General features: G+C 38.1%; 2 protein-coding genes across 2 annotated transcripts; both read right to left on the bottom strand.

Annotated features, from left to right (window-relative positions):
- Positions 1 to 3,423: 3,423 nt before the first annotated feature.
- Positions 3,424 to 7,577, bottom strand: LOC110782231 (uncharacterized). Its single transcript, XM_056830111.1, has 7 exons — positions 7,370 to 7,577; positions 7,139 to 7,252; positions 5,536 to 5,834; positions 5,267 to 5,414; positions 4,900 to 5,029; positions 4,310 to 4,514; positions 3,424 to 3,615 (listed from the first exon to the last, which is right to left on the bottom strand). Exons 1-7 carry the CDS (start codon positions 7,483 to 7,485, stop codon positions 3,518 to 3,520), a joined length of 1,110 nt encoding a protein of 369 aa, XP_056686089.1. The 5' UTR covers positions 7,486 to 7,577; the 3' UTR covers positions 3,424 to 3,517.
- A 1,593-nt stretch (positions 7,578 to 9,170) lies between these two features.
- On the bottom strand, positions 9,171 to 16,928 carry LOC110783765 (NADH dehydrogenase [ubiquinone] flavoprotein 2, mitochondrial). Its single transcript, XM_021988140.2, has 10 exons — positions 16,698 to 16,928; positions 16,543 to 16,575; positions 16,357 to 16,422; positions 14,805 to 14,921; positions 14,054 to 14,131; positions 13,862 to 13,967; positions 13,718 to 13,764; positions 13,535 to 13,612; positions 13,373 to 13,438; positions 9,171 to 9,587 (listed from the first exon to the last, which is right to left on the bottom strand). The coding sequence occupies exons 1-10, from the start codon at positions 16,761 to 16,763 to the stop codon at positions 9,480 to 9,482; spliced, it is 765 nt and encodes a 254-aa protein (XP_021843832.1). The 5' UTR covers positions 16,764 to 16,928; the 3' UTR covers positions 9,171 to 9,479.
- Between the last annotated feature and the right edge of the window lie 1,031 nt (positions 16,929 to 17,959).

The raw sequence follows: 17,959 nt of genomic DNA, 5'->3' as shown, positions 1-17,959 counted from the left end.
TGTGCTTACTTTCAGATGAAGTTTGTGCTTGTGTGTGTAACGGTAATACAATTAGGGATGTCAAGGTGGCGGGGCGGATATGCGGATGTAGGTCTCTCTATCTCCATCCCCATCCCCGCCCCATCACCCATGGCGGATACAAACGTCATCCTCATCCTTGCCTCAACGGGTACAAACTAAAATCCATCCCCGCCCCACCAACCGCTTGGATATCCATCCATGTCTCATCTCCGCCCCATATCCGCGTCAAAAACCCACCTAGTTTTTTGTTATTAAGCAAACATTGTGTTAAAAAGTAACTTCCGTAAAAAAAAATTCAAGCAAACAAATCAAAAGTCTCGCCTTAATTCATATTACTCTGTATCACATACTACAACACAAATCCAAACACATAAAATAAAAATATTTAACTTTTTATCTTCTTTAAATTTTTATTTCACATGGGAAATGACAAACGGGTAGGATTGACGTGTATTAAGCGGGGTGGGTGGGGACGGGGTGGGGCGGGCGGAGATGGGGCGGGTCCATCACAAAATACACACCCCCACCACCAATGGTGGGTATGATTTTTATACCCATCACCAGCCAAACCTCCCTACATTCCAACCTATTTGGGGCGGATACAGGGCGGGTCTCCCATAAAACCCGCTCCACTGGCATCCTTAAATACAATAACACTAGTACGCGTCGGTAATGGTATGACAGTGATCCTGTTAGAAAACCCTAACGAAACAAATGCCACATGAATTATATTTTACGGATTTTTCATGAAATACCCCCGAATTTTGGCGTAATTCACCAAATGCCCCTCGACTTTCAGAAATTCACCAAATGCCCCTCACAAATGACTTAATACCCAAAATATCCTTACTAATGATGCGCCGTTAGTCCTCCGTTAACCTAATTTTCAAATTCACCAAATACCCCTATTTTAATACTTATTTCACCAAATACCCTTATTCAGAAACTTAATTCACCAAATACCAATAACTTAAAATTACTCATTTTGATGCTCAACGGCTAGTTTTTGTGTTTGAAAATTAGCCGTTGCTTATTGTTTGCTTATAAATACTCTTTTTCTGACGGTTTATTGTAGTTTTCCTATTATTTTGTTAATTTCATATCATTTTTGTCATGAGTTTTCTTTCAAAATCATCATCCACACCCAATGAGTCCACATATGTAAGAGTCCCAAATAAATTTTGTTATCATGGGAGAAAATTTGACATCCGAATATCTGATACAACACTCAATCTGAAGCTCCGGTACAACACTAAAACAGAAAACACTCCTAAAAACACCTCAAAACGTCGCAACTCTTCAAGAAAATAGCTACTTCTTTTGTACCTTATTCTTTATGTGACCAATTAATTATATTTACCACGCAATCGGAAGGTATTCCTTTTTCAATATGGGAAATATCTTTAACATATGCAAACAGATTAAAAATAAAGCTCTTATTAATTTTATTCTAACGCATATGTTCCAGCTACCTCGGCTTCTATTGCTTCCATGCCACATATTTAACGTTAACTCCCTTTTGTCTCCGGTCTCTACTGCCTCCAAACATCTTTCTTCAATCTCCTAACTTTCTCTCAACCTTACAGTCGAGGCATAAAGGTTTTCCCACTTTTCTTTTGAGCTAGGTCCTATTGGCATGGTCAGATTTATGGACAAATGTCTATTTTTGGATTTGAGGGAACAAGAAAAAAAAATGAAACTAAGGTATGTTCCAAAGCTCATGAACCAGTGAAAAAACATGAATCTTGGCACAAAGATTTGCCTCCAAACTCAAGATTTTCACATCATGAATCCAAGTTGAAATCGAGGTTGTGATAAAAATGTATGTGTTATTGAACTTGATTTCTTAGTTTCTTTACTATTCGGACAATAAGAAAATTAAGGTGTTAGCTTTAGATTGAATTACTTCAGCTTCACTTACATAAGATCCCTTTGAAAATGGGGTTTTTTGGCCTTTTGCTCAGCTAAAGTGCATTGTCTTTACTGGATGAGGCCTGAACTTATTGGATCATAATTGAAACTTACTGAGTGTTGTATCGGAGCCTCAGATGGAAATTTCCTCCCATAATATTAGAAATTGTTTGGGACTCTTACATATGTGGATTCATGGGTGTGGATGATGATTTTGAAAGAAAACTCATGACAAAAATGATATGAAATTAACAAAACAATAGAAAAACTACAATAAATAGTCAGAAAAGGGGTTTTTATAAGCAAACAATAAGCAACGGCTAATTTTCAAACATAAAAACTAGCCGCTGAGCATCAAAATGGGTAATTTTAAGTTATGTGTATTTGGTGAATTAAGTTTCAGAATAGGGGTATTATATGAAATAAGTAATAAAATAGGGGTATTTGGTGAATTTAAAAATTAGGCTAACGGAGGACTAACGGCGCGTCATTAGTAAGGGTATTTTGGGTATTAAGTCATTTGTGAGGGGCATTTGGTGAATTTCTGAAAGTCGAGGGGCATTTGGTGAATTACGCCATAATTCGGGGGTATTTCATGAAAAATCCGTATATTTTATGGCAACTTCTTCAAAACCACCTTAACGCAATGAAAAGGGCACAGTCAAGCTATCGTGACTTTTTACGTACATAATAATAACTCGTCATGATTCATGAAGTGAATATGTCATGTGGGCTGGGCCTGTAAAAAAGCTCGGCCTGGGCACGAAAAAAGCATGACCCAACAAGGAGTTACGGGTAAAGTTGGATGTGGGTCGGGCTTCGGGCCAAGCCCATAGGACATGGGCTAACCGGGACGGCCCCACACCATGCCCACGTTCTATTGTGCCGGCCTGAAAAGTTCAAAACAAGGTAGTATATTCCTTGGTCTGCATTGTATAAATCATCTATTCGCAAGCTATTATCTTACACATGCAGATTGGAATGGTTGTCCGGATACTAGACGTTCCACCTTCGATTATTGTATATTCCTCATCGAGTTTATGTGCTTACCTTTTATCATGAATGGGCACATATGGCCAATGAATGAGTGTAGGAGGAAAATTTATGTCCAAAATTTGAACTATCTAAAATATCTTTGCTTCCTTATTTTCTAAATTAGATTTTACATGCCTTTTGAAATGTCACATGTACCATGCACATTAATAGTCTGATCGCATGTTCTTGGGAGTAGAGTCTGATCACATAATTTTTTGATGGGTTGAGCGCAAAACTCATGTATTTGAGTACATACACAGATGATACACTATAACCAATTAATTAGCCAGTGGCGTCTCTTGGATTTTACGGATGGTGTCTCGTGTTACCGGATCTTTTACTACCAAGTACAAATTTTGTGGAACGATGCCCACTAAATCACTAATTAAGCAAGCTCATTGCTAGTCTAAAAACCAATATACTGTGGTCCAACTCCATTCAGTAATCTTCTCTAAATGCATAAATGTGGATATATTAGCTCAACAAATCATGCTCAACTCAAAGTTATTAGTTAAAACAGTATTAGGAAGGGCGGACCACAATTGCACAATTACCGTTCAATTGCTTCGCGTCCAGTAAGGTACCCCGGACCAGGAGGATGACGAACACCATCGGCACAATACAAACAGCCTTGACGATCAATAATATCTGAAAGATAGTGACAACAAGATTGCCAAAAACAGTGTTATAACAGAGTGACCGATCCACAACTTAATACTAAGTCTAAAGATGGTTGTGGGCCGGGCTGGCCTGAGGCACGAAAAAAGCACGGCCCGGCACGAGCACGAAGTCGTGGATCGGGACTGGGCTGCATTTTTTTGAAAAAAGGGCGACAAATCACGCTATATTAAGTAAAATTAGGCTTAGACCCGACCCGACCCGACACCATGTGGGACTGGGCCACATTTTTTTGGAAAAGCACGACAACTACAAGGCACGCTATATAAAGTAAAATTAGGCATAATCCCGACCTGACAGCCCGTGGGGCTGGACCGATACTAGACCCTTTTGAACTTTTTGTCCATGCCCGACACGTTTAGAGTGGGATTAGTGTGGGTCTGGCCCATAGTCTCAGCCCGACCCGGCCCATGGCAAAGCACATTACGTTAAGTAAAAACAGGCTTAGTCCCGACAGCATGTGGGCATGGGTCCTGCTTTGAATTTTTTGGCCTGGCCCAATACGTTCAGAGTAGGCTTAGTGTGGGCCTGGGCTCAGCCCGACCTGGCCCACGGCCATCTTTGACGGAGTCTAGTAAACAAAAAGTACCCGCCAAATAGGCGAAAAAGAGTAAAGATCAGACAAATGAAATCAAGTGTTATGTTCCAAGTATAATATAAGTACCTGGTAGAGAATCAGATGGCCCCAAGCATTTGCAAAACTCAGTATAGAGATAATTACGATTGCCAAGCACCTCGGCAAAGAAAGTATGTAATGGAGCATCAGGGTCATTTTTGCTCTTAGCCTCGAAATTTAAATGCATGACACGCCCTATAATCGCCAATGTGAATCCAAATTTGCCTTCTGACACAAGCTCAAAGTCTGTACCCTGAAAAATGCATAACAATAAAACAAACTAAGGACGTAGGCAATAGACCTGATCATCATGAGCCGAGCCCGAGCCGACCCAGCCTGAAAATAGCGGGGTTTGGGCTGAATTTGTAGGCCCGGCTTTTGTACCCGGGCCGAAATTTTAAATTTTTGAGTGGGTTTTGGAGAACTCAAATTTGCATTTTTAGTTATAAATATGACCGGCCCGAAAAGCCCGCTATTTTTGGCCGGGCAGAACTTTTGACCTGAAGTTTGACCAGCAGAATTTTAAAGTCATGGCCCAAACCAAACCCAACCCGGCCCGAAATTTGATCAGGTCTAGTAGGCAAGGATTGCCGTGTGCAGGAGAAGAGATGATGATATCAAGAAAAAGGAAAACGCACCTCTCTTTCATTATACAAGCGCAAGGCTACATTTGAATCTTTTATGCCTTTAATAGACTTCCCAAAGTAGTCAACTCCAGGATGCGCCAACTTAGGAACAAACTTTTCTTCACTACCGCTTTCTTTTATTCTGAAATCCAGCAATAGAAGATGAATGAATGAAACTTACATCAATTAATCACGAAAGTATTTAATTTCACTAAAAACTTTTAAGGAGGACAATTAACAATTCAATCAGGCTATATTATGTAAAGCTAGTAAGTAAGGAAGATCAATTAAATTAAAGGGTCTAAAACTCCAAGATAAGTAGTACTGCAATAGTACACAAAAAAAGTAAGAGAATGCCTCAACATTACATAATACATACCCCCCCTTTATGTACGTATTTAACTTTTCGATTTGGGAGCACAAGTTTGTCCAATGATCTTCCCCGCCCCTACGGAAGCTCAAACGGTGATCTGGATGGTGAATGTTGCGAGAACAACAATAGAAGCAACCCTTAGTATCAGCTTTCTCTGTACGAAAGTAAGTGTAACCGAGATTATCAGACCACATCAAGATTCAAGACAATACAAAGGGACATTTGTGAGATCAGATCAGATCAAATAATATATATATGGGTTGTCAAAAGTTAACCTGGTAATAAGTCAGCTGGACCTATGAGAACGACACGGTCAGGATAGACAACAGTCCTGTTAGTTACGATGAGTTCAGAGAAAAAAGACTGAACTGCAGCATCAGGTTCATCTTTGTTCTTAGCCTTGAAGTTTAAATGCAAAACACGGCCTTTCGAACAGCATCCCGATCCAAGGGGGCCAGACTCAACTAGCTCAAAGTTTGATGAATATTTCTTGTTATGCTTGCTTAATGCTATGATTGCATACTTGTCACTTCTCGCTTCAATATCTTCGTCTTCAGAATCCAACGATAACACACTGATCCATCCAAGTAATTGCAATTAACATCACTAAAAGCTCAAACAGCAGAGAAAGAGCTAGTAGTCAAAAGAAACTAAATACGGATTATCAAGGATAACCACTACTAACAGTCAAAGTAGTCACGAGTTTAATCCGTCTAATATACACCCGAGTGTAACCTACTTACATTCATTATATAAGGCGGTCTTACACAATGGAACCAATTAGTTAAGCAATCTAACCAATTACTTAAGCACTGGAACCAATTAATCAAGCAATGGAACCAATTAGTTAACCTACTTACATTCATTACAAACTTTTATCACAAAATACCGCATTGGTGTCATATAAGTTAAGCAATTAGTTAAGCCACTAGAACTAATTAGTTAAATAATTGAATCAGTTAATCAAGCAATGGAACCAATTAATCAAGCAATGGAACCAATTAATCAAGCAATCAAAGCGGTCTTTTTCATAAGGCGGTCTTACACAAAAGTTGTTGTACATTCATAGACCTCTCCATTACGCACCAACAGAAAAGAAGGAGGAGCTAGTGATCAAAAGAAATTAAATACGGAGTATAAAAGATACTCCCTCCGTCCCTTAATACTCGCACCGGTTTGACCGGTGGGGAGTTTAAGACATTTAAATTGACTTATTAATTTAATGAGTGTTTGTTGATAGTGGGATATTTTTTTAATATAGTTAGTGGGAAATGGGTAAGGGGTGGGGAGTGGTGAGTGAGGGGTGTTGATTTTTAAATGATTTTTTGTAGAGAATATGGGTGTAGGTGGGGTAGTAGGTAAGTGTGAGAAATAATATAATATTGGTAAAGATTTCCATTTATAGAAGCGGTGCAAGTATTAAGGGACGGCCCGAAAAGGAAAGCGGTGCAAGTATTAAGGGACGGAGGGAGTAACACTAATAACAGTAGAAGTAGTCACAAGTTGAATCCGTCTCATATACACTCGAGTGTAACCTCCATACGTTCATAGACCTTCTTCATTAAGCACCAAACTCAAACAAAACAAGCATGTCTATGAATTGGGTATGGAAAATTGACAAGAGAAAACGTTCATCGGCATCACTAAAGTTAAAAAACAGAGAAAAGCTAGTAGTCAATAACAAAAAAAATCAGGACAATCTAAATTCAAATCCGAAAATTGAGTTACCCTAGCAAACCCCACCAAGGGTTTCCCTTTGTAGTACTTCGTATGTTACAATCATTGTCAAGTCAAAAGAATTGAAGCAAATTTAAATTTTACAATCAATTTCAAATCATAGAACTGAAGATAAATTCAAAAAAGAACAAACAAAATTACCAGGAATACGTCGTCTCAAGAGAAATTGGTAACAACTCGTTACGAAAGAGAGCGGAGCTCAATTGAACCGGCATCGTTTCCGTCATCGTTTTCCTTTTCCGCAAAATCAATTCACTGCAAAAGATGATCACAAAATTCATAATTCCAATTGGAAAAAAGAATCATGAAAGCTCCCAATTGAAAACCTAGATAGTAAGAATGAAAAATAACAGAGAAAACATCAAAATTAACCTGGATTTCTCTTCCTTAGTGTCGGAACTCTGGGTGCCATAGGATTCACGGGGAACACGCTTATTACGCAACTTGCCACTGCGACTGCGACGGCACCACCCAACCCTCGCCTCCATCACCGCCCCTTCTGGCTTGTACCCCTTCCCGCGAAAATAATTAATTATGTAATTAGAAATTACAAATTTTAATTATATGGGTCGAAGTATTAGATGTCGGAAATAAGTCGATAATTTAAGACATTAGAAAAATATGTCCGCACATCTACACCTAGTATTTAAAAAGTAATACCATATATTATTAGAAGTCATGTGACATCTTATTATTAGAAGTCATGTGGCATCCCTCATTTCATCCATCATTTTATTTGTTTTTTTTTCAATTTATCTTTATTGTTTCTATAATTTACAACTTCTAATGCCTCTTCCACTCCATTTTCCTTATTCAACATCAAGTTATTAATAGTCTAATATACCCATTAGTCTCTTCCACTCCACCCCTTTAACATAATATTTATTCAACATATAATTTTTATATTTTTCCAACCTTCAAATTACGCCTCTATTTAATTCATATATTACCAAAAATCAGAAATACTCACTAATTAAAACTTCAAAAGATATCTGAACAACCACTATACAACCGCCCGTTCTATGAACAGGCTCAAAAGCTAGTTGAAGAAAAAAGAATTAGAGAAATGACCATTGACCAACATCTAAAACTGGGGGTTGCTCTCCACCTGTCAAAAATCGACTTGATCTGAAACCGACCCGAGAATATTGGGTTTTGAACAAGATTTTGTGACTCGTAACCCGATTTTATCCGAACCCAAACAACTCGAAAAGTAATTGGTCAAAACCTGACCGAACCCGTTTCTAACCCGACCGATTGAAAATCATTAAATTTATATTAATAAATGAAATTTGAGGAATTTTAAGCATAGTAAACACGTTGGTGTTACAACTGTTGGGTGTAATATGACTTTAATTTGAATTATACGTCATTTTATGGTTGAATTTGACTAAAGTATAAAGTTGTGTAGGAAAATTTGTAAATTTGTGATTAAAAATTGTATTTTGTTACCTAATTAAGGAAAATATAATACGTGTTTTAAAATCTCTCAACTCGTTGAGTAAACCAGAACCCGAAAGTGACCAACATGAATTAACCCGAACCCAAAAATAATTTTTTTAAATCCGACGTGACCGACCCGCTTGACAGGTCTAGTATTAACTAATGAAAAATGATTGTGTTTTATTAGTTACCTTAAAATCTTTTAAATTTGCCATAAGATGAAAAATTGTGTCCAAACTAGTTCCTAAAAAGTATTATCAAATGAGACCCGACCTACTAATTTTGACCTGTATCAGAACTTTGGTTTTTGTAAGTCATACAGGTCCAAATACATTCAGAAACGGAGTTAATACTTTGTATGGTTTAGGGTCCTTCCATACCGGTGTCAATCTACAAGTAAAGATAGTTGTGGGCCAGGTCGGGCTTCGAGTCGGGCCCACCCAGGTCCACCCCGCATCGTGCTGGGTTAACTTACAGTTCAAATATGGCCCAAGCCCATCGTGCCTAATCCTAATTTTACTAAATTTAGCGTGTTTTATCTGCTTTTTCAAAAAAATACAGTGCAGCCCTGGCCCGTGACCCTTTGTGCTCGTATCAGGCCGTGCCTTTTCGTGCCCTAGATGGGCTTTTCATGGCGGGTTGGATCGGGCCTCGGCCCAGCCCGGCCCATGACCTTCTTTGTCTACAAGCAATCTGAAAAACTGATGAAAGAGGTAAGGTAACAACAATGTTTAATCTGGTAGTGCATAATTGCAACAAGCTCTTTTATAGCAATAGTTCTGAGTTTTTTTCCACAAGGAATACCAAAAGTACATAACAAGGGTTACTTTTCCCATTATGGGGGCTCATGCAGTAATGTAGGTCAACAAGAGCTCATATCGAATTGAACAACGATAATAAATCTATAATTAAAGCACCATAAATAATGTTAAAATGGAAAAAACGGGCATCAATACAGCAAAAATGCTACAACAAGCTCTTCAGAGCGAAGGCGGGTGTATGGCACGTTATTTGAAGCATCCATCGTGCAGATGCCACCTCAGCAAGCGTCGAGATCTCTGCATGGAGGAGGCTTTGGTTCACCTAATAATGTTTTATGTCCTCCTTCTGGAGCACACTTGAATCGGTTTGGATTTTGGGTGCCCGGCTGAAACAGACCAATCAGAGTGAGAGATAGCTTTATAATTTACCTTTTTCTTCAAGATTTTAAATAATACATTAGTAATATATTTCAATTATGCATTCAGATATTATTAAAAAAAAAAAAGAGCGAATGCAACTCCGTCACACAAAAGCTCACAGCCCCATAGCATGTACAGAGTTATAGAAGATGCATGTAAGCTGAAAACTGTGTTAAAAATTCACAGTCAACATAATGAGAGAAAATAACAACAGTACAACAGTCAACAACAATTAATCATGTCTTACAATTAAAAAAAAATCGGTATTTCTTCCAGATCCGAAATTGCAGGTCGCAGGACGACTGAGGCGTTCGATCAAAGCTCCTGGAAAGACCATCTTTGATAAATTTCCAATAGCCTTTGACCAGCTTATACCAGTTGTCAGGGAGACCGTATGGCTAAGGAGGTCTTGCTGATCACTAAGTTTTGCCGGAAAGTACACACAAGAACCTTCAGAAGCGATTGAAGGCAGCTCAGATTCTTTTCTGGGTTTGACTTTTTTCTAGACTCGAGTTATCAATTTGTGTGTCCACATTCCAGTAGTTACTTTTTTCTCTGAAATGGTCCGAGGGATATTGGACATATTGTCCTTAGGGGTTCTGCTTGATCCTTGGTTGTGTTCAATATGGAGCAGACTTTTATCCAATCAGTTCTGATGGAGTTTCATCTTAATCGGGATGAGGATGAGGATGAGGATGAGGATGATGATGATGATGATGAATTTATTTTGAATTTCTTTACGGAACATAGAAACCAAGAGGTTAAATTACTAAGGGAGAGAGGAACAAACTATTTAGTATTTACGCACAAAAGTAGTCAAGTATAGGATGCTTGTATCATGCATAAAGGATATGTAAAGGCTTTATGCTTTGCATTGCCAAAGAGTGAGAATGATAATCTATTGTTATGTTGTACTTACGTAAACTTGCCATTTCTTTGAATCCCAACATGGCCTCTCTGCTTGTGCCATTAAGATGCAGGAGTTTGCAAAAGTTAGCGTACTTTGCTCTTTGGTCCTTGGTGTTAGAATATGACAACAACAATGTGAAAGCTCTATTTAGAAGCGCACAGGGATCTCTAAGTTAAGTGTGGTGGAGAAAGCACATGGTGATCTTGTCAAAGCTTCGGGGTTAGAGAGCCTAACAATCAAGTAGTAAAGGATTTACCATGATTTCAGGTTCTGATGAAATTGGTGGAGGGAGGGGAAGAAAGCTCATATGAAGTAGTTAAGTACTCCACAAAGTTGCAGCAGATTCTTCAAGGCTACTTATCAAATGATGAGAAAGCAAGAAAGGGAAAGGCAAGACAAAGAGGTTCTAAACCAGCATCCTTATTCTAAGTCCGTTTTGAAGGTTTCCCTCGCATGGCCTACTATCAACGGAAGCAGCGGTAATCTACTGACTCAATTGCCTCGATGAATGGGATGGAAGTACAAGACCCCCCACCACCACAAGATTGATGAAAATATGAATACAAGCTTGAAGAAACAAATGCATCATGCAAGGAGACAGCTACACAGGAGTAGACCTGTTCAATGGGCTGGGGCTCCAGTAAAAGCCCGTATCCAGCACGTTTGTAAACGGGCTCAGCCCTTAAATGTTATAAATGGACCAGGCTGTTAAAGGGTTTGTTTTTAACGGGATTTTAAAGGGTTGGGATTAGATCTTACACGGTTATGTGTTATAAGCGTTAGTTCTCAACTATCTCTCTCTCACCCTCCTGTCATGTCCACCGGTATTTAGCGACGCGAAGGAGAGCTGAGAGGCGCCACCGGTAACCTTAGCAACGCGAAGGAGAGCTCAGCCTTGAGATCCTTAAGTTGAGCCAAGAGATCTGCCTTGGGCTTCTGCCTCAACTCATGGGGCTTGATTCTCGCTGCACAAATTCAAACAATAAAATGCAGAACGAATCAACATTGAAAAGGCTTGCAATCGTCGAATATGGAGGAGAGAGAAGAGAGGAAAATCGATGGCGGAGGTTCCAGAGGCGATGGCAGCGAATCATGAGGTGCTAGTACCGCTTTAGAAAGGGTTTAATGGAAGAAGGGAAGTTCTTTATATATGTGGTTTGTGGTTGCAGGTTAATGGGCTTATGGTTTTGTAAAAGTATTTGAACTTCAAAATGGTTTTAGGGATTTTGGTATGAAACTCGTAGATAAATCAAATTGGTTAGGATGTCTTTTTAATTATTTTTGTTTTTTGGATTTTTTTTTTTTTTTTTACAGCACAAAATAAGCTTTGGTATGGTTACATTGCTTTGACTTTGGTCAGGCCCAGTGCGGCCCGTTCATATATAAAGCCATTTGAAGAAAATTTAGACCGAATAAAATACAGTCTGGCCCGGGCCCGTTTAAGCCCGGCCCGAAAAAAAGTTAGATACTCTACACAGGAGCTTGGAGATAAATGGAACACATTATGTATAGACAGCTAAAAGGCAGATACAAATCGAAGATGTCCTTCAAGATGACATCACAGTTAAGGGAGAAGAACCATTTCTCCTTCCATTTTCGTGTCCAAGCCTAAGCGCCATCAAGTGCTTTTTGGGGCATCTACCACTCTACCAGTACAAAAGCTTCACTACAATGTATTTAAAAGGTCTCGAGGGAATGGTAAGCATTAGTTTTCTAACGTAACTCGATTTTGTAGAGGTCTAACAGGAATCAAATTGAAATTAGCAGTTGAAGGTTTTTGTGCAGAATTCAGATCCACGCGGCCCATTCAAGTAAAATATTAGTGACAGAAGACATTAGTATTTCTAGCAGAAGTAGTGAAATACTTAACCAGTGCAATCCATAATTGGTGCCGAAACAAGGACCCTATAGTAGTGCTTAAATGTGTGTTTTTTGCTTTGAGCCAAAGTCTTACAACCATATCCAATCACTGAAGTGAAGCGTAGAGAAACAAAATATAAGGAGCAGCAAGATCAGGTTAGCAATGACGTGATGTCACGTGAAGCATTGGCAGCAACACAAAAAAGTGATGAGCAAGAATTGCAGCGTCGGGGAGGGAATTATGAGCACTTTCAACACCAGGTATACGTTACAGAGTGGTGGCAGGCTTGCAGCTCTTTCAAGACTAACAACACAAGCAACTATTACGTACCCCAGGGGTGTGAAGCAGGAGAGTAATCAGACTATTTAAGTCGCTATCTTTTAAAAAGCTCAGGGATATTCCTAGATATGAAGAAACTCACTTGGTGCTCTATTGCTACTAGATTATGGCTACAGAATGAAGTATTTATCTTCAACAATTGCAGTCTTGCAAGAAAAGAATTTGGAGTACTGAAAGTTACCCTAGGTAAATGGGTAGAGCCAGTAGGGGATAACTAACCTGAGTACTAAAGTGCCTCACACTATTATAATTTCATCAGGATTGTACCGAAACATATTGCAAGCAAAGAAATGATTATGATCAAATTGCAGAAGACCCTTTTTTCTTTTACAGTAAATTCTAGAAACACCTTGTAGCTTTGTTACGCCATAATTTGGGTGTCAATCTAAATTGACAGCTTAATCATGATTGTATCTAGCCTCTATTAAGTTTTTCTGAAATCCTGACTAGATAAATACATGATTCAGTTCCAGTTTTTAGCATAACAGTATAAGTTGCATTAATTAAAAGAGAATTAATTGTATTAGCTTTGTCCACTAAAAAGGCCTTTCTATTTGACAGAAAAAAGTAAACGAACAAATTTTCAAAAGAGTAATCCAGGGGTTTATCGGGGGATAAAAATGTCAGCTAAGTAGACTTACAGGTGGCTTCTCTCCCCTCTTCAACATCTCAACAATCTCCACAACACGCTTTGGAGTGACATCCTCCTGCATTTGACAGAAAGCCCAACATAAATTTCCAAAGATGCCTTAACTTACTATATTGATGACTAAACAGTGAGAAATGCAGTATGAAGGCCTTACAATGTAGTTGTAGGTATATCCTTCAGATCCATTGGAGTAGTCAGCAATGGTAATCATAGGGGCATTCACACAACATCCCTGTTAATACAAAGCACAAACTGACTTTATATTTTACTTACAATCACAAACAGAGACGTACATTAAACTGCATCAAACAATCAGAATAATGAAGGGAGCATTCACCATGCACTCCATTTCTCCAACAGAGAAAAGACCGTCCTTTGTCACTTCTGCAGATGAGAAACACAAACAAAAACTATTATAAAGTTCCTGATTTCATCACACAGGAATTTTGACAAACCATATAAAATAGTTAACAAGACTAACCATTTCGCTTCACCCCTAGATGATTCAACAAGGCTTCTTCAATTTCTCGTGAGCCACGGATCATACAAGGTGTTGTTCCACAAACCAAAAGATGGTATTTTCCCACCTGAAGAAATGACATATATTTATGATCAAGCAAGAGGAAAGTGTCATACAATATAATCGGGAATCAACCAATCATGAACCTCGGACCTTGCTTCGATTGAACATCGAGTAGAAAGTTGCAACCTCATATACACGGATAGGAGCAACTTCTATTATCCTGGCCACCTGCATTGCACACAACAATTAGTTAAAACGAAGAAGTTGCCTGTCAGTATCTTGAGCAAAAATCCTCAAATGCTACACTGCAGCAATCAGTCTCTTTTTTTCTCCTCCCCTCATGTGTCAAACCTCAACTCTCCACACACATAGTGAATTTTACAAAATCGAAAGATTCCCAGGACCAACATGCAACTTGAGTGAGACCGCATCCATATCAGCAGGTGAAACCTTGCCTCTCCCATTTCATGTTGAACACTATATTTCTTACGAGTTCAATATATCAGAAAAGTCCAAGTATAGATTATTCGTTACTACATGAGCTTGATAGATATCCCTAGTATAGAACATACAGATAGTGTTCAATGCTTCAATCTACAGCAGTGCAACAACAAGCCTAGTAATGAATTATATCTTCTTCTTTTTCGGGTTGGGTTGGGTTGTGTGTGTGTGTGTGGGGGGGGGGGGGGGGGGGGGGGGGGTTATTGAATGTGTTCAATTCAAGTATACCATAGAGCACTGCTACCAAATTGTATAATTTTCTATCAGACTATCACTTAAATTCTACTTACCATCACAATAATCAAAATATATTATAATTTAAAATAAGGATTTTTTTTTATGAAAATAGATTTAAATAAATTAAGAACAAGACCATTAGCAAGACACTTTCTGGGCATACCTCATTCATGGCAGAAACAGGTAGCCAGCCCCCATGCTGCTGTTGTGCGAGATCTAGCAAAGGAATAACAGCAGACTGCTTGTAGTTGGTTGGATAGAAAGACAATATCTCCTTCACCTACAAAATAAGATACAATCAAAATTTTAGAGCCCACAAACAGAGCTTAAACACGGCATTGCAGCATCTCTAACTCTGTAAAAAGACTTATCATTATTGAAGATTCAAACATACAATCGCTGCCAGGATTTAGATATGCACACATTTCAAGGAAATAACCCATCATCGTTGCAATGTTTGTCTCGCGACTACACTTTGGTTGTCACAATTTAGAGGAATCAGCAATAGAATTTAAGTTTACATGGAAACAGTTATGCTCCATAACTTAGTATACCTGACGTGAATATGGCCAGATATTCAGAAAAGAATTTGAAGGATAAAACTAATGTAAAACAGCCATCCTACAGTTAATGTACAAATGACATAAAGATACATGCAAGCAATAAAGATTACCAATAGTTAGGGCCATCAAGGAGAGAGGATGAAAAACTATAGAAGAAAATATCGGCATTGACAGAAAGACATAATAAAACTAATTACTTAAATTGAAAGACTGATTACTGATATAGTGATATGAACACACAACTCCTCAAGGACTGAGATTCTGTAAGACATCTTAACGATACCTAAAAATAGTTGAATGGAGAGACAATCAAATTTCAATTGATGATAAATTCTTCTAAAACCAAACAAGCCATGGGAATACTAACATCCCAATGTACATTGACAGATAATGGGTGCACAATACACACCAATCAGTATTAATTTTTTTCTTTATTCTTGGAGGCTGGTTAAATGCAGAACTAAAACCCTCCACTATCAACTTCAGGTATCAGTATATCTTTTGCATTTCTGACCTGAAAATTTGGACCGGCCAAACTCCTGAGGGGATACGTTATACAGTCTCATTGAGAGGGAATAAGATCATATGATTTCCTAGATCCAATATTTGAACATGACTCCTTCCAAGGGCTCTCAAAACATTTAACATATCAGCTATGTCCAACTAGGCTATGTTTGTGGTACAATTTAAAACCTTTACATCTTCGATGATTGAACTATAGTACTCAAGTTCTAGTCTCTCTTAATTCCATGAATATTGTATCCCTCAATGAAACGAATTCTAAACCTCGAGGCCCTAGACACCATCCATTCATGCTTAAACTCACTGATCATCATAATTAGCCGCTAGCCCATGGCACAGAATATCTATCTCAACGTGAAAATTCGACCACCAACTAGCTCGCGAAAGAAAATTATCTTCATATACCTAAACCAATTGATCCTTTGCATATAAATTTTGTACAATCATATACACATAGCGCTTCATAACTATTCGCAATTGCAAACATTTCAATGAAAAAACACACTTTATAACAATTAAATACTTAATTATACTCAAACTGACCCCAATTGCAACAGAATATGCATATAGAATCAGCTGAAAATTATGAAATTCAAGTTTAACAAAATTAAAAAATATCAAATTAATCACCTTTTGATTGTTTGTTTCACTGAACTTCCATTGATTGTTAGGATTGTTATCCGGTGTATCAAGGTGCTGCCAATTATATCAAAAGAAACAAATTAACTTTTACTCCAAAAACTAAAAATCTAAAATTAAGTATTTGCAATCGGAAGAAACGGGTCAACCCGAACAAACTACAAATCAAGAACTTACGAAGTTGAGAGCAGAAGAAAAGGATCGAGAAGCCTGCAAAAAAAATAACAGGAAAGGTAATTTTCTCAGACGTTTCCTTGCCGTTTGATTCGGTAGCAAATGCGAGAGATAATAAGCAAAAACCGACGATGAAAAATGAGGGAATTTGCAATTACCTGTGGAGATTGACGGAAAACTTGACGGATCTCCAACAGCCGTTGGGCCGCCCTACGAGCGAACATTTTCGGAGGAGAGAGAAAGCTGGGGAGCTTCAACAATGGAGATTTGCGGAGAAGAGAGAGAAAAAAGTGAAACGTTTTTCAGTCTGCTGGTGAAGAGCGACGAGGTGAGTGTGGTGGCCACAAATTTGGCCCGATAGAGAAGTATGGATTCCTATAGTCCAATTTGATTTGGGCTCAAGTTATTCATCTACCTATATATGGTTGTCAAATCGGTCATCGATCGGTTACAGATTGTCTAATGGGATAATATTTGTACGAGGTTATTGTATCCGTACAGATTGAATGCATAAACCTTTTATTTCGGGTCAATTCGGCTTTTGTCGGATGTTGGTCGGATTGGATCAGTTTTTGACTGTCCTCATATACGGATCGAAGATGTTTGCTTCTAAAATGGACACAAACCCTTACTCATTTCGTCTTTAATACTCGCACCGTTTTGATTTGACACGCTTGTTAATGTACAACTTTGACCACCAATATCTTTAACTACATATTATAAAAACTTATACAAATATTAATATTTTGAAAATATATATTAAGATGAAGCCAACAATATATTATATACTAACATTTGTTTTCATATACTATAAATAAAATGGGGTCAAAGTGAATTATGTGAATGGTACAAAAAATCTGAGTATCAAGGGACTAATGGACTATTGATTAGCTATCTTTCGATGAAGTTTTCATCATGTGATCGGGGGTACGTTAGTGCAAGTGTGCAGCCAAGGCTTTTACTTTAAAAAAATTCTCATTTATAAGCCTCAATTAACAAAAGAAACTCCGGAGTAAAAATAAGTTAGATGTACCTTGCAAGATAGAACCGATTGTAGCTTAAAAATATTTATTGTTTTGTGGTATTGTGGTTTATGGAAAAAAATGATATCATTACTTGTCATTCTAAAATATGGATGTACTATTACTTCATTCGATAGTCTTGTACTCCGTATCAGTTGACAGCTCAAAATATCAATATACAAGTATTAGATTCGAATAATACTTCCTCCGTCCCGGAATACTTAAACCGGTTTGACCGGCACAAAGTTTAATACAAAGTAATTGACTTATTATTTGATTAGATGATAGTTGATATTGTATTTTTTAATATAGATAGAGATATGTGTCAACTTTTTAAATGGGGTAAGGGGAAGAGGGGAGGGTGCATGAGACCACAAAGTGACATGTGAAGAGAGTAG

Source organism: Spinacia oleracea, chromosome 5 (genome assembly GCF_020520425.1).
Source record: "Spinacia oleracea cultivar Varoflay chromosome 5, BTI_SOV_V1, whole genome shotgun sequence".
Lineage (NCBI taxonomy): Eukaryota > Viridiplantae > Streptophyta > Magnoliopsida > Caryophyllales > Amaranthaceae > Spinacia > Spinacia oleracea.
Note: the sequence above shows the minus strand (reverse complement) of the source record. Positions and strands in the feature narration are given on the sequence as shown.

What these genes read in the sequence shown, in the direction of transcription:
- LOC110783765 (XM_021988140.2), bottom strand. Translation starts at nt 16,763, where the DNA reads ATGTTCGCTCGTAGGGCGGCCCAACGGCTGTTGGAGATCCGTCAAGTT. An exon ending in TTTCTTCTGCTCTCAACTTC is followed by an intron (nt 16,423 to 16,542) that starts GTAAGTTCTTGA and finishes TATAATTGGCAG; the next exon opens with CACCTTGATACACCGGATAA. An exon ending in CTGTTTCTGCCATGAATGAG is followed by an intron (nt 14,132 to 14,804) that starts GTATGCCCAGAA and finishes TGTGCAATGCAG; the next exon opens with GTGGCCAGGATAATAGAAGT.
- LOC110782231 (XM_056830111.1), bottom strand. Translation starts at nt 7,485, where the DNA reads ATGGAGGCGAGGGTTGGGTGGTGCCGTCGCAGTCGCAGTGGCAAGTTG. An exon ending in ACTAAGGAAGAGAAATCCAG is followed by an intron (nt 7,253 to 7,369) that starts GTTAATTTTGAT and finishes CATCTTTTGCAG; the next exon opens with TGAATTGATTTTGCGGAAAA. An exon ending in CTTGAGACGACGTATTCCTG is followed by an intron (nt 5,835 to 7,138) that starts GTAATTTTGTTT and finishes TGGATGGATCAG; the next exon opens with TGTGTTATCGTTGGATTCTG.